This window comes from Prionailurus bengalensis, chromosome B3, assembly GCF_016509475.1.
Source record: "Prionailurus bengalensis isolate Pbe53 chromosome B3, Fcat_Pben_1.1_paternal_pri, whole genome shotgun sequence".
Lineage (NCBI taxonomy): Eukaryota > Metazoa > Chordata > Mammalia > Carnivora > Felidae > Prionailurus > Prionailurus bengalensis.
The window spans coordinates 112,446,356-112,461,174 of NC_057355.1; the positions used below are offsets into that span (position 1 = coordinate 112,446,356).

The window sequence follows — 14,819 nt, forward strand, 5'->3', positions numbered from 1 at the left end:
CCTGATTCTAGTCAGTAATTAAACTGGTTTATTAAATCATTGTTTCATATATTTTGTCTGGGTTTTCATTGGTTTTGGGCATTATGGTAAATTTAATCTCTGTTGCTTCATCTTGGCCAGAAGATGTCCTATATATCTTTTGCAAAGTGAGTATGATAATAATAATAAAAAAAAGAACAACATTCAATTCCCAAATATTCAGATAATGTCCTTTCAGATTGACTCTTTTCTTGATACATTTTAGAAAGAATAGTCTTTATTGTGTACCGTTTTTTTACTGGCTTCTCCATTATTTTTCTTTACCTACAGTTTATCCACAGTTGGATTAGATTATTATATATAATAATGTAATGTCACTTATGTATTTAATATAATTATATTATGTACTTAATATAATTATATTATGTATTTAATATATTATATATAATAATGTACTATCACTTATTTATTATGTATGTTTTACTAAAATTAGATTAGAGTTAATACTTAATGGAAATCTGCTGAAATCATTTTATGCTGTTTTTTTCTTGCCTGTTTTACCTTGATGTTTTTCCATCAGTATATGAAGAAATGAGATAAAACAGAGAACCTAGACATATCTTTGTATTGTCTGAGATTTTGTGTCATTAAGGGAAACGACATTCTTGTCTTATGACATATTGTTGTCAAGATTAATTCCTTGACTACTTTCAAGAGGTAGTAGTTTTATTCTGTTTTCAAATTATTTCCTTGAAATCAGCCATCTAATTCAGAAAGAGATTAGGAGCCAAATTTTAAAAACTAGATACCAGGAAATGCCTCATTTATGAATGTACACACATTTGAGCTTATAAATTGGGTAATTGTGCACCTAACAGCTCTACTTATTGTATCATTATTCACTTTGTATGTATACAAATGAAGGCTTTATAATTCAAATTTTGTAGCCTGGGATACTCATGATTAGAGAATGGTTATTTTTCATGCTCCCATTCAGTGTTAATGCATACAACTATAGAATACCTTGTTACACTGCTAGAGCTTCTTTACTAAACATGTATACTGAAGTGGTATAGGTAAGTAATAGTTAATTTGGCCTCTGTAGTCTTATTATATAAAAAAATGTAAGAAAAGGTATAAAAAATCTGCGTTAGTGTCTTTGCATCAAAGGACTAAGCTGACATCTGAATTTAAGTTCTGCCAAGTATATTTTAAAAATTAAGTTCCCAGGACACCTGAGTGGCTCAGTCAGTTAAGCATCCGACTCTGGCTCAGGTCATGATGATCTCACGGTTCGTGAGTTTGAGCCCATATTGTGCTCTGTGCTGACAGCTCAGAGCCTGGAACCTGCTTTGGATTCTGTGTCTCCCTCTCTCTCTGCCTTTCCCCTGCTCATTCTCTGTCTGCCTCTCTCAAAGATAAATAAGCGTTAAAAAAAAATTAAGTTCCCTTAAAATGATTGTAATGGTAAGAATACATACCCAGATATTTCGAGATTATAGCTCGTCTTTAACATGACTGAGCCCAGATAGTTTATTGTCCTGATAGTTTATTGCCAAACACTGAGTTCTTTTATAGATTTTGGAAGAAAAATCAGCCATTATTTAATCTTCATAATAATTATGCAAATGTATGTATGTATGTGTTTATATATATATGTGTGTATGTGTGTTAGTTTCCTATTGCCACTATAACAGATACCACTTTGTGGCTTAAAACAATGAAAATTTATTCTCTTAACAGTTTGGGAAATCAGATGTCTGAAATGAGTTTAACTGGGCCAAAGCCACAGTGTCAGCAGGACCACATTCCTCTGGTAAACTGTAGGGGAGAATCTGTTTCCTTGCTTTTCTCAGCTTCTAAAGCTGCATTCCTCGTATTTTTGCTCATGACCCCTTCCTCCATCTTTAAAGCTAATAGCCACACAATCTTCTCTCTTGGGATGAAATCTCCCTCTGCCTCTCTCTTATAAGAATACTTGTAATTACAATCAGGGTCCACCTGGAAAATCCAAGACTATCTCCCTATCTCAAAATTCTTAATCACACATTTCAAGGTTTTTGTGCCATGTAAGGGAGCATTTGTAAGCTCCAGGATTAGGATGTAGATACCTTTTGTAGCCAGAATGGAGTACAGAATACTGCCAAAGCCATATAAAAACAAAACATGTTAGAAACAAGTACAGTTTGGAAAGAAGTTGTACAGATATGTTAATAATGTAAACAAGAGACCCCAGAGTTGTTCTGCTGTGTTCCAACATTTTATATTGTTAATTGGTATTTTTCATTTCTGATAGAAACAAACAGGATATTAATATTCATCTTTTTTCTGATATACTTCATCTTCTACTCTTGTCTTTCCCTTCTATAAAACCAATACTTAGTAATCTAAGGTCATGAGTTCATGAATTGGAACACAGATTTACATAGCCTGATATTGTGATTAATTAAGAAATAATTTGGGCGCCTGGGTGGCTCAGTTGGTTAAGCGGCCGACTTCGGCTCAGGTCATGATCTCGCGGTCCGTGAGTTCGAGCCCCGCGTTGGGCTCTGTGCTGACAGCTCAGAGCCTGGAGCCTGTTTCAGATTCTGTGTCTCCCTCTCTCTCTGACCCTCCCCCGTTCATGCTGTGTCTCTCTCTGTCTCACAAATAAATAAACGTTAAAAAAAAAAAAATTAAGAAATAATTTGTATTTGCTATTTGAACACAGGTATATGTTCAGACACATGTTTTCTTATTTCCCTTAAGCTTTTTGTCACCCTCTCCTTTACCTTTGTTGCTCTTGATACTAATGAAGAATTGACCACTTTGCCACTGATGATGGTATTTTTCTAAGTAATATGATGAGAGTTTTTAGGACACAGTTCTAAAGGTTCCTTTATTCCTAGAAGATCATAGATCTCTGAACTAGATTATTTTTTTCTGTTTCTGTTCAGTATCATTCCATTGTTTGGAGAGAAAACTTTATTTCCTGATTGTAATGTATGGTTTGTGCCTCCTAGAGTTACCAATAAATATGTTGTAGCAAAGTAAGCTTTAATTTTGTTACATAATTTATAAGCTAAATGTTTGCATTATCTTTTCTGAACTACAGGATACCAGAAGGCCCCATTGATCAGGGACCAGCCTCAGGAAGGGTTCGTGCTTTAGAAGAGCAGCTTTTGAAGGCCAAAGAACAGATTGAAAATTATAAGAAACAAACTAGAAATGGTAGGTGATTATATAGTGTTTTTCTGCTTTAGTATATTGATATTACCACAAATAATTAAAATTTTCCTTCATCAAAATGTTGGGAATACTGATACTATTTATTCTTTGACTGCAGGTCTGGGGAAAGATCATGAAATCCTAAGGAGGAGGATTGAAAATGGAGCTAAAGAGCTCTGGTTTTTTCTACAAAGTGAATTGAAGAAATTAAAGAATTTAGAAGGAAATGAACTCCAAAGTCATGCAGATGAATTTCTGTCAGATTTGGGACATCGTGAAAGGTGCTATTCTTTTCTTTTTTCTTTTTTTTTTTAAGTTTTTATTTATTTATTTTGAGAGAAACAGAGGCCCTATGAGAGGGGGAGGGGCAGAGAGAGAGATGGAGAGAGAGAATCCTAAGCAGGCTCAACACTGTCAACACAGATCCTGACATGGGGCTAGCCCATGAACTGCGAGATCATGACCTGAGCCAAAACCAAGAGTCAGATGATTAACTGACTGAGCCCCCCAGGCATTCCACGTGCCATTCATTTTTTACATTTCATTTGGGCTTTGGTAGAGATTATAATCTAAGAATATAAACTGGAACTCTTGTTCATTTCCCTGCTGAATGGTAAGTGACACCTACCATATTTAAGAGCAGAAGAGTACCTGAGGTTTCAAGGACAATAATTCCCAAATGATCAACTAGAATATATCACTGGAAAATATTATTTAAAATGTATTTCTAGATATCTTTATAACCCTAAGTAAACTCTGAAGGTAGTGATGTCAGCCAGTAATACATTAAAATATCTTCTTGTAAATATCCTTCATATACAATCAATAATTGAAGTGGTGTATGTAGTTTTACATTATAGTACATTGGAACTCATACTGAAGCTGGCAGTTACGTTTCTAATTCAAACATTAAAAACTTTGAAATAGCACCTTTTTCAGATTTCTAATGAAAAGTTAACAGGTTTTTGATACAAAGGAGCATTCTTTTATTTATTTTTCTACTTAGTTACTAGACATAAGAATCTGAAATCTCCCTAGTTAAATTTATTTCTCCTGTTTGCACATTTCTGAAAATATGCAGTTTATCTTCCATAGAAAAGAAAAACCTTTTGGTACTGATGTATTCATGCAGAACACAGTATATCTGAAAATCATTATAAATACAATGAAACCTGTCCTTAGGCTTATTATATATACAAGTCTATCCCAGTAGGATTCTCATGGCAATTACTGTCTCATTAGTGAACAGTAAAAGAAAAATTGTTGTATTAACACAACCTACCACTGTGAAGAGGAAAAGAATTACCCCACAATCGAGAGATTCATATATATTTACATCATCAGCAATATTGTAGGGATTTTGAAATATTGCTCTGCTATTTTAAGTGAAATTACAAATAAAATCCACCAGTTTATTGGATCATTTTGGCATTAATCTATAGAAGTAAGCAGAAGGGCATTGAATCATTAGGGGCTCCTGAATTATTAGGGGCATTGAATTATTAGGCCACGCATTCAGCAGTCCCTTTGAAAATTTTAGCCATACTTAGACCATTAGACCAAATGCTGACTAATTCTAGGCACGATTCTGTTAATTGGAGCTGTGTGCTTGTATGCTTTACTTATTGCAATTTTATAGGGAAAGGAAGATCTGAAGAGGGTTTGAGTTGGGAAGACTATGTGGCATTTAAAGGAGAATTTTGCTATTGATTTCTTAGTGTTTAAAGTTTGAGTGATTTAAATTGCTTGAATTTAATCTTCATATATTTTCTAGATTGAAATCATTATTTAAAGAATTATTTTTGTGCATATATTTTATGACTGTATATAGAAATGGAAAAATATATGCAAATGTACACATGAAAAAAGTTGGGCCCTAAAGTTGATATAAATTGATGTTAAATTTTTTGTAAGTTGAATTTTGTTTTAAGTATATTAGGATTCTGACACCACCTTTTAGTACATGTTAAATATTTCACTGAAAATAAAAATGGAAAGATATCCAAGTTTCCCCAGGTGATTTCTTTTACTGTCTTTAAGCAGAAATTATAAGGAACTTGGGATGCAGCTTCACAGGGTAGGAATGTAACTGCAGGCAGCTGTGGTAGAATGCAGTGATACAATAATGAAAAAGCGTAGCCAGACATTGGAGAAATAACCTACAGTTATGAATGTACAGTGGAGAGGATCTGTATGTGTGCAGAATATGCCATCTTACTGATCATTTTCAAGATTTTTAGGTGTAAGAATTAAAATTAAAACAGTTTTTGGGACGCCTGGGTGGCGCAGTCGGTTAAGCGTCCGACTTCAGCCAGGTCACGATCTCGCGGTCCGTGAGTTTGAGCCCCGCGTCGGGCTCTGGGTTGATGGCTCAGAGCCTGGAGCTTGTTTCCGATTCTGTGTCTCCCTCTCTCTCTGCCCCTCCACCGTTCATGCTTTGTCTCTCTCTGTCCCAAAAATAAATAAACGTTGAAAAAAAAATTAAAAAAAAAAATTAAAAGTTTTGTGTTTCCTCTGGTGATTTTTAAATTACGTAAAAATCCCTGTTTCATTTTTACACTTCCCCAAATATAGTGTATAGGTTGTCTAAAAGCCTGTGTTCTCTGATAAGTCAGTTAGAAGTTGAGTCTGTCAGTGTTTTCATTCAACTTTCCCTCTGAATCACTCTTGTCATCTTTTGGTTCAGAAAGACATCAATAATAGGAAAGACATTTATGGGCTCTTGTTTCTTCAAAGGGTTTTTTCTTTCTTAGAACTTTGTTCTGATATAAACGCTGATCCTCTTTTTTTTCCCCTTTCTAAATCAGTTTTATTGTGACATAATTTATGTACAAATGCTTTCAGTTTTGTTAGCACACCCCAGAATCAAGATACAGAACATTCTGCAGCCCTGAGAAGTTTCCTCATGCTCCTTTGTAGTCAGCACCTCCCCACCCTCAGTCCTTGGCAGTCATTAGGTTTTTTCCTATCCCTATTTTTTGCCTTTTCCAGAATTTTATGTAAATGCAGTCACATATTATGTAGCTTTTTGAGTGTGGTTTCTTTCACTTGGCATAATGCATCTGAGATTCACCCATGTTGTTTTGTGTATTGATAGTTCATTCTTTTTACTGCTAAGTAATATTCCATTGTACGGATGTACCACAGATAGTTTATCCATTCACCAGTTGAAGGACATTGGGTTGTTTATATGTTTTGTTGATTATGAATAAAGCCACCATAAACACTAACATACATGTTTGCAGAAACGTATTTTCATTCCTTTTGGATTAATATCCAGAGTGGGATTTGTGTGTCATATGTTGAGTGTCTATTTAAATTATAAGACACTGCCAAACTAGATTTTCAAGTGACAGTTTCATTCTAGTGATAATATATTACCATATTTCATGGTAATAGAGTCAAATTTACCTGCTGTTTTTGAACATCATTGATCTTAAATTGACTGTGGCCTGTCTCTTTGAAATAATGAGGGAGATTAGCAGTTTAGAGTGATTATTTTTGTGATTGTGATTTTATTATTTGTGTCATAGTATAGGTTCAGTACTTGGATTTATAGCTGTATATATTTGTCTTTCAACCTCTGGGGATATCATTGAAAATTCTGCTTATCACCATGTTAGGTTGCCCAAGACATATTTAACTTAACCACTGTTGCTTTGGGTCTTTTGCATTCCTTACGTTGCCAGACACCATGTTTATGAGATAGTTACTAGAACTACTTCTTTCTGATTTTAGATTATAGCAATTATTAAACTTCAAACTAAAGGACAGGAGGGCTTACAGGGCTGATGAACTATTTCTCAATTAACTTGACTGAAATTACTGAGAAATAATCTGGTGAAACAACAATCTCATTGTCGCTGCCTGGTCTGCATCGTCTCATTATCAGTAATACATAACGCAGCTTTGGTAAGACTGAGGTGAGATGTTTCCCAAGTGATAAATGCTAATTATACCTAATTATGCTGATTGGCCTTTTGATATTGTGTATAGGGGTTTATGTAGCAACGGAAAGGACTTCAACTCAGATAAGGCGTGCAATATCTGGTTGCAGGGAAGATTGGTAGGTTAATAGCTTACAGATTTGTATAATCAGAATTGCTGATCATAGCTATTGTGGTACAGTAGTTTGTGTTTTCCCTCTCTGTTTAAGGTAAACTCTACTAGACTGTCTTTGAAAGGTCAAAGTAATGATATTTCCACTCTTGAAAAATTAAGCTATTCTTTGTTTTTATTTCATACACACTCACATACACAGAAGAAGGAATGAAGACCTTTGAGATGTGATTTGATTGAGACTTACATTAAACTGGAAGGTAGATGCTCTTTCTTCAGTTGTTAATCCCTTTGGCCAAAATGTTTTTGTATGATTGTCTTTCTCCTAAGGAATCCAGGTATATTTTTAAGTGGTGCTAGAACATACCTCCAAATATCCATGGACAAAGGGAGATCTTGTCCTATGAAGTTGTCCTTAATTTTCTCATCACTTAGTCTTTATCAGCCAGATCATGATTCTCCATCTTCCGTAAGGAGACATCTTCCCCTAAAATAAAGTTTGCATTGGAAGGAGAATCTAAAGGTGGAAAAAGACATCTCATCTAATGACTTTGATTCTGTTTTTTGCCTCCCCGCCCTCCCGACCTTACATCTCCCTGGATGTGATTTCCAAACTCAAGAATGATTAGACATTAAAAATAGTCACTTATTAAGGATTTCCTTCATGGCAGTTATTATGATAAAGGCTCTCCATTCATTATTTTATCAGCATAGTAATACTTTGAGGCAAGCATTATTATTCTCTATTTGATAAATAAAGTTATACTCAGGCCTAGAGAAATTAGATAGTTTACACAAGTAAGTGGCTGAGCTATTTTTCTCCAAAATATTTTTTCTTTTTTCTTTGATATGATTTATTGTCAAGTTGGCTCACATACAGTGTATACAGTGTGCTCTTGGTTTTTGGGGGTAGTTTCTTATGATTCATTGTTTACATGCAACACCCAGTGCTCATCCCAACAAGTGCCCTCCTCAAATACTTTTTCTTAATTGCTAAATACTTAGCTCCTCTGAGCTTTATTTTTCTCTTTTACGCATGGGGATATAATTCCTATATCATAACATTATGTTGATTAAATGTGGGAAAATATATAAAACAACTTCCACAGTGACTGACACATTGTAGTTTCTGGTAGACTCTAGTGGGCATAAGGAAAGCCTCATAAGAGGGTATAAATAGAGAACTCTTAGATGCTTCAGGGCAAGCACAAGTAAGGGGAAATTGTCATAATGCTCAGCAGCAAGAATTTCAAGGTTTGGGACCTATACATAAGCCTGGTGGACATCACTCACCAAGTAGCATAATTATGGCCTCATATGATAAACTATTTTTGTTGTTGCTCTTATGGACTTCCCCCACCCCCGCCCCGCCCCACCCATGTGGGCTGTCAAAAAGAGGTGGTATCTTAGAATTCCTCCTTGAGACAAGGGAGGCAAAAGGAATATTGTCTTCCTATCCGTCTCTAGATCACATTTTTATTCTTTGTACTGCTTATTTCTGCCCCAGGAGCAAATCATAGTAAAAGCAGCCTTGGACAAAACCCAAATAAGTTTTCTTGCTCTTGATCCAGATTTACCTATGGGTTAGACTCTGTAATATAGCCTCCCTTAGTCACATTTGCTTCATAAATGGTAGTTCCTTCACCTGGGGATTTTCTTGAATTATATCTGCTCTGTGCTGACCCTGAGGGTGAATTTCTATCTTTAACATTTTGTAAATTACTTTTTTTTTTAGAGTTTTTTTTTTTTTTTTTTTTTAGTGTTTTTATTTATTTTTGAGACAGACACAGAGCATGAGCAGGGGAGGGGCAGAGAAAGGGAGAGACGCAGAATCTGAAGCGGGCTCCAGGCTCTGAGCTGTCAGCACAGAGCCCGATGTGGGGCTTGAACTCACGGAGTGTGAGATCATGACCTGAGCTGAAGTCTGACGCTCAACTGACTAAGCCCCCCAGGCGCTCCTATCTTTAACGTTTTGAATCCAGTATAAACAAAATACTTGTGGTTATTCATTAGCATAATTGAGACAAACTCAAACATTTAAGAATAGTTTTGGGGATATCAAAATATAGAAATAGGAAAATTAACTAAAAATACAAAGACTATAAATGTAGCCCAGCTTTTGAAATAGAGGTTTTGACACCTGTCATAACTGGCTTGCTCTCAGAATCATAGATTCTGTTCTAGTCTACTGGTTATTCTCAGGCATCTATACTCCACCCACAAGTGACTAGCACTATTCTGCTGGTCTTTTGCCTGGTTTTGCATTTCCCAGGCTTTGACCTGCCCTCATACCAGGCCTTAAGATTCATCATTCATCTCCTAGATTTCTTGATCAATCAGTTCATAGTCAAAACCAAGATGGCCAGATTTCCAGCTTTTAGAACACTTCTAGGAGATTTGATTTAAGAGTAGAGTCACTGAAAACCAATCATTTCTATAGAATGGATTTTAGTCACCATATTTCCCAGTAACGATCTATATACTTTGTTTGCTTATTCTCATATCTTTGGCTAAAAGATGACAAATTTTGCAGGATGGTAATTTCTAAACATTATTGAATCAGCAAAGAACTAAATTTAAGATTATTTCCACTCATCATCAAGGAAATACAAATCAAAACCACAATGAGATGCCACCTCACTCACACCTGTCAGAATGGCTAACATTAACAACTCCGGAAACAACAGATGTTGGCGAGGTTGCAGAGAAAGGGGAACACTTGCACTGCTGGTAGGAATGCAAACTGGTGCAGCCACTCTGGAAAACAGTATGGAGATTCCTCAAAAAATTAAAAATAGAACTACCCTACGACCCAGCAATTGCACTACTAGGTATTTACCCAAAGGACAGGAAGAGTGCTGTTTTGAAGAGGCACATGCACCCCAGTGTTTATAGCAGCACTATCAACAATAGCCAAAGTATGGAAAGAGCCCAAATGTCCATTGACTGATGAATGGATAAAGATGTGGTATATATATATATATATATATATATATATATATATATGAATAGTACTTGGTGATCAAAAAGAATGAAATTGCCATTTGCAACAATGTGGATGGAACTAGAGTGTATTATGCTAAGCGAAATAAGTCAGTCAGAGAAAGATAAATACCACACAATCTCACTCATGTGTGGAATTTAATAAACAAAACAGATGAACATAGGGGAAGGGTAAAAATATGATAAAAAAGAGAGGGAGGAAATCATAAGAGGCTCTTAAATACAGAGAACAAACTGAAGGTTGCTAGAGGGGTGTCCGGTGGGGGAATGGGCTAAATGGGTGATGGGCATTAAGGAGAGCACTTGTTGGGATGAACACTGGGTGTCATATGTAAGTGATGAATCACTAAATTCTACTCTTGAAATCATTATTACACTATATATTAACTAGCTTGGGTTTAAATAAAAATTTAAAAATAAATACATTTAAGATTGTTTCCTGGGCTTATCTTCCTTACATGGTCTCTAATGGGAAGGCCCAGAAAAAAAGATTTAAAATTTTTTTTTAATGTTTTATTTTTGAGAGAGAGAAAAAAATAGAGTGCAAGTGGGGTGTGGGGTGGGGGGCAGAGAGGGAGGCACCGAATCCAAAGTGGGCTCCAGGCTCTGAGCTGTTAGCACAGAGCCTGATGTGGGGCTAGAGCTCATGGAGTGCGAGATCATGAACTGAGCTGAAGTCAGACACTCCACCAACTGAGCCACCCAGGTGCCCCAAGAAAAAAAGATTTAAAAATCAAGTTTAATTTTAGTTGACTCCGGGAATAGACCAACTTATATTGAGACTGACTGTGTTATTATAAAAAATTAGTGTACTTTTTTTGGGGGGGGCGGTATATGGCCCTCTAGTTCTGTGTGAGCTTGGTTATCGCACTTTCTTGACAGAGATTGGGATGGATGTAAATAAATTGCCAAGACAATACTGATATAACTTAGTAAAAACATTTTTATGTTTTCTAATTTATTTAAAGACACAAATTAGCTTTTATTCACACTGATTAAGGAATGGCTTGATTACTATGATGTGAAAGCATAACCATGCCAATTTTGATATTTCAGAGAATTCTCCTCTCCAAATTAGACCTAATGTAGTTTTTACCCTCTTGAGGCCATATGATAGTCAATGAAATGTAGTGCTATTTGTCTATTGATATGTGTAGGTTTGATGTTAGAGCCATGGAAAGCATATTGAATTTCCTTTTTTCCTGCAACTGGCATTTGCTGATAGACTGGTTATTTATCCCACTGTACTATATCTCCACAAAGAGTGCTCCCATTTAAAGTTGAGGCTTACAACAGGTTTTGTGATCACTCATAGCTGAAAGGCAGGAAAAAGCAAAGGACCACATTTGGATATGATGAAACCTATAAAGTGGAAAATATAATGAGCATGATGAGAGTGATGAGGAAGAGGTTATTGAGAAAATAATTTAAATAAACTTCCAGCTGAGCCCTGCAACACCATTATAGTCCAAGATTTCTTATATGTTTCCACGATCAACTCATACAATTTCATATAGGTGGTGACTTTTCCCCTAGTAAAAGTAAAACTATAAAAGAATACTGTAAGCTACATAATAATCCAGAGGGGCCTGTTTTATAATCTGAAAAAACTTAAAAGTTGACCTTCTGTCCATTGTGTAAGACTAAGTTAATTTGTTAAGGAGGCAGTAAATTGTAGGTTTGGTTTTTCCCATTGCAACTACTCTTTAATAAAATTTTTTGAAAATGCTTAGAATCTTAGGCGAGAATAATAAATATTAAAAAAAACATTACATATTTGACTGTTGCCCTGGTCAAAAAGGAAATAGTCAAGCTGTGGAATGCCCTATGCATCGCTGATGTTGATACATTGAGCAAATGCCTAAAATGCTTCACAGATGACCCTTTTGTTCCAAAGCATTGTGCAAAGCTGTTCCACTATTAGTTAGATGTATTCTAAACTATGGCTATGATTTTTAATCTTTATTTGTATATTCATAATAGTGTTGCTTTATTCAAGACACTAGCTATTATTAAGTATTCTCTGTTAATTTTGTGTAGTTCTAATGCTTTTCTGTGGTAGTAAATAACAATTTAGTTTTTCCTGTGGGGTGCCAGTGCTTTGTTATTAAATGCTTTACCGTGTTATTAAGTACTTTACCATCTAGTTAAGAACCGGGAATAACAAAACTGAGGCTATGCCATGTACTCCTGGGTAAATCACAATTGTTGAGGGCTGGTTTCATTATCTGTTTAAATGAGTTCTTACTGATCAGTCCCCTTCTTCAGTGTGCTGTAAGGCACTGGCAACTGGATCATATTTCTGACTGGCCTTCAGTACCATGTATTCCTAGCACCCATGCCCAATGAGTACTTTCTCTTGGTTGTAGAATTATTAGTGGGTACTCTTCATACACAAGGTAAAATCTCTGAAACAACTCTCAGAGTCATTATAGCATAAATAGCAATGTCTTAGTCTGTTCAGGCTGCTATAACAAAAATACCAAAGGCTGTAATTTATAAACAATAAAAATTTATCTCTCATAGTTCTGGAGCCTGGGAAGTCCAAAATCAAGGTGCTGGCACATTTGGTGTCTGGTGAGGACCTGTTTTCTTATTCATGAACAGTGCCTTCTCCATCTGTCCTCACATGGTAGGAGGGCCTAGGGAGTTCTGTGGGGTGTTTTATAAGAGCACTAATCCCATTCATGAGGGTTCCACCCTCATGACCTAAGCACCTCCCAAAGGTCCAAATTTGGCCCATAGGCTGCTTTTGTGAATAAAGTTTTATGGGAAAACAGGCACATGCATTCATTTGCATATTGTCTATGGTGGCTTTCCTGCTACAAAGGCAATAGAGGCCCACAAATCCTGAAATATTTATTATCTGTCCCTTTACAGAAAAATGGTAGCTGAGCCTTAGTTTGGATTGTTGTTTAAGAGTTATGTCAGGGGCACCTGGGTGGCTCAGGTAGTCTCTCTCTTTCTCTCTCTGTCTCTCTCAAATAAATAAACATTGAAAAAAAAGGGTTATGTCAGAATTTTCCTCTTATATTTTATTCCAACCACTCAGAGTGTTTATGTATGAAGAGATAATTTGAGAGGAGGAAGGAAATGACAGAACAAAAATGTAGTCTTCAAATCCTGGCACCAACTTATTTCTCTCCCTTATCTTAATCGACCTGTTTCTTTGCTATGGTTTTCCATTTCCCCTTGATCTTCGTAGTGCTCTGTGTTGGGAAATAAGTGCAGCTGACTGACCTGGAGAAAAATAGTAGGTTTTTCTCAACAGTGAAAATTTACTATAGGAGTGAATCTTGGATGTGAGGGACTAATTGCTGAGTTTAACAGTCTTAATAGAAAATCAAGGATGAGAACCAGTGTCACTGTGAGCATCAATGTCTGAAGATTTTGACTCTCTTCTTATGACTTTGTGTAATCCTGTGAAGAAGTGCAAATAAGTCAGACCTCCAAATGTTGTTTGTTTTAATAGGTCTATAATGACGGATCTATACTACCTCAGTCAAACAGATGGAGCAGGTGATTGGCGGGAAAAAGAGGCCAAAGATCTGACAGAGCTGGTCCAACGGAGAATAACATATCTTCAGGTAAGGAAATTAGGTAAAGAAATAAACACGAGTGAAAAAAGAAGGAAAATCATAATAAATAAGACTAAGAGTTGCTGTTGGTTTTTAGTCTTCATAGCCCTTTGCTTTTTTAAAGTATTTACTCATTTTTCATATTTATTCAGAAAGATGCTATGTTATGTCTGCAGTGCAAAGATGGCTAAAACAAAGTCCCTGCCTTAAGGGAGCTAATTCTTATCACACACACATATACACATGCACATGCACGTGTATGTGCGGGCACACACACACACACACACACACACACACACACACACACACTACAATGCAAAGTAGGAAGTGCTGCATTTTATGTGACACATACAGATGAAATGCTCAGGAATAGCTTGTCAGGAATAAGCTTTGTGGAAAAGTTGTCAGGAATAGCTTTGTGGAAAACATACTATTTGAATTGAGGTGAAAAGGATAACTAGATAAGATTTAGACACATAGAAATGGAAAAGAGTGTACTAGTTGGAGTGTATGAGTAATGGTCCATAGCTGGGAAAGAGGAGGACAGGAACCCAATGAGAAATGAGATACTTTAGTTTGTCTGAGGTTTTACGTAGTATGAACAGGTGGGATGGAAAATAAACTGAAAAGGTACGTTTGGGAGCCAGATTGCAGAGGTCCTTGGGTGCAGGTTAATAACACTTTATGATGCATAAGCAGCAAGTGGTTGCTGAAAGATTTTATTTGTTGCATAAACATCATTATAACAACAAACAGCCCCAAGTCCCAGACCCTTTTAAATTTATTCTCTTCCGGGTTCTTTTGTATTCTCTTTTCTTTAAAAAAAAAAAATTTAATGTTTATTTAATTTTTTGAGAGAGAGAGAGAGAGAAAGAGAGAGTGGGAGAGCAGCAGAGAGAGAGAAAGACACAGAATCTGAAGCAGGCTTCAGACTCTGAGATGTCAGCACTGAGCCCGACACGGGGCTCGAACTCAGGAGCCACGAGATCATAA

The 14,819-nt window shown here is 36.1% G+C and overlaps 1 protein-coding gene across 12 annotated transcripts in view; it reads left to right on the plus strand.

The window, feature by feature from the left end:
* FUT8 (fucosyltransferase 8) overlaps positions 1 to 14,819 on the plus strand; it is a 311,102-nt gene that overhangs the window by 203,550 nt on the left and 92,733 nt on the right. For all 12 annotated transcript variants that reach the window (XM_043556372.1, XM_043556375.1, XM_043556378.1 and 9 more), the window contains 3 exons: positions 3,074 to 3,189; positions 3,305 to 3,467; positions 13,721 to 13,835. In XM_043556372.1, coding sequence (XP_043412307.1) covers positions 3,074 to 3,189; positions 3,305 to 3,467; positions 13,721 to 13,835 — 394 coding nt within the window. The remainder of the gene's footprint in view (positions 1 to 3,073; positions 3,190 to 3,304; positions 3,468 to 13,720; positions 13,836 to 14,819) is intronic.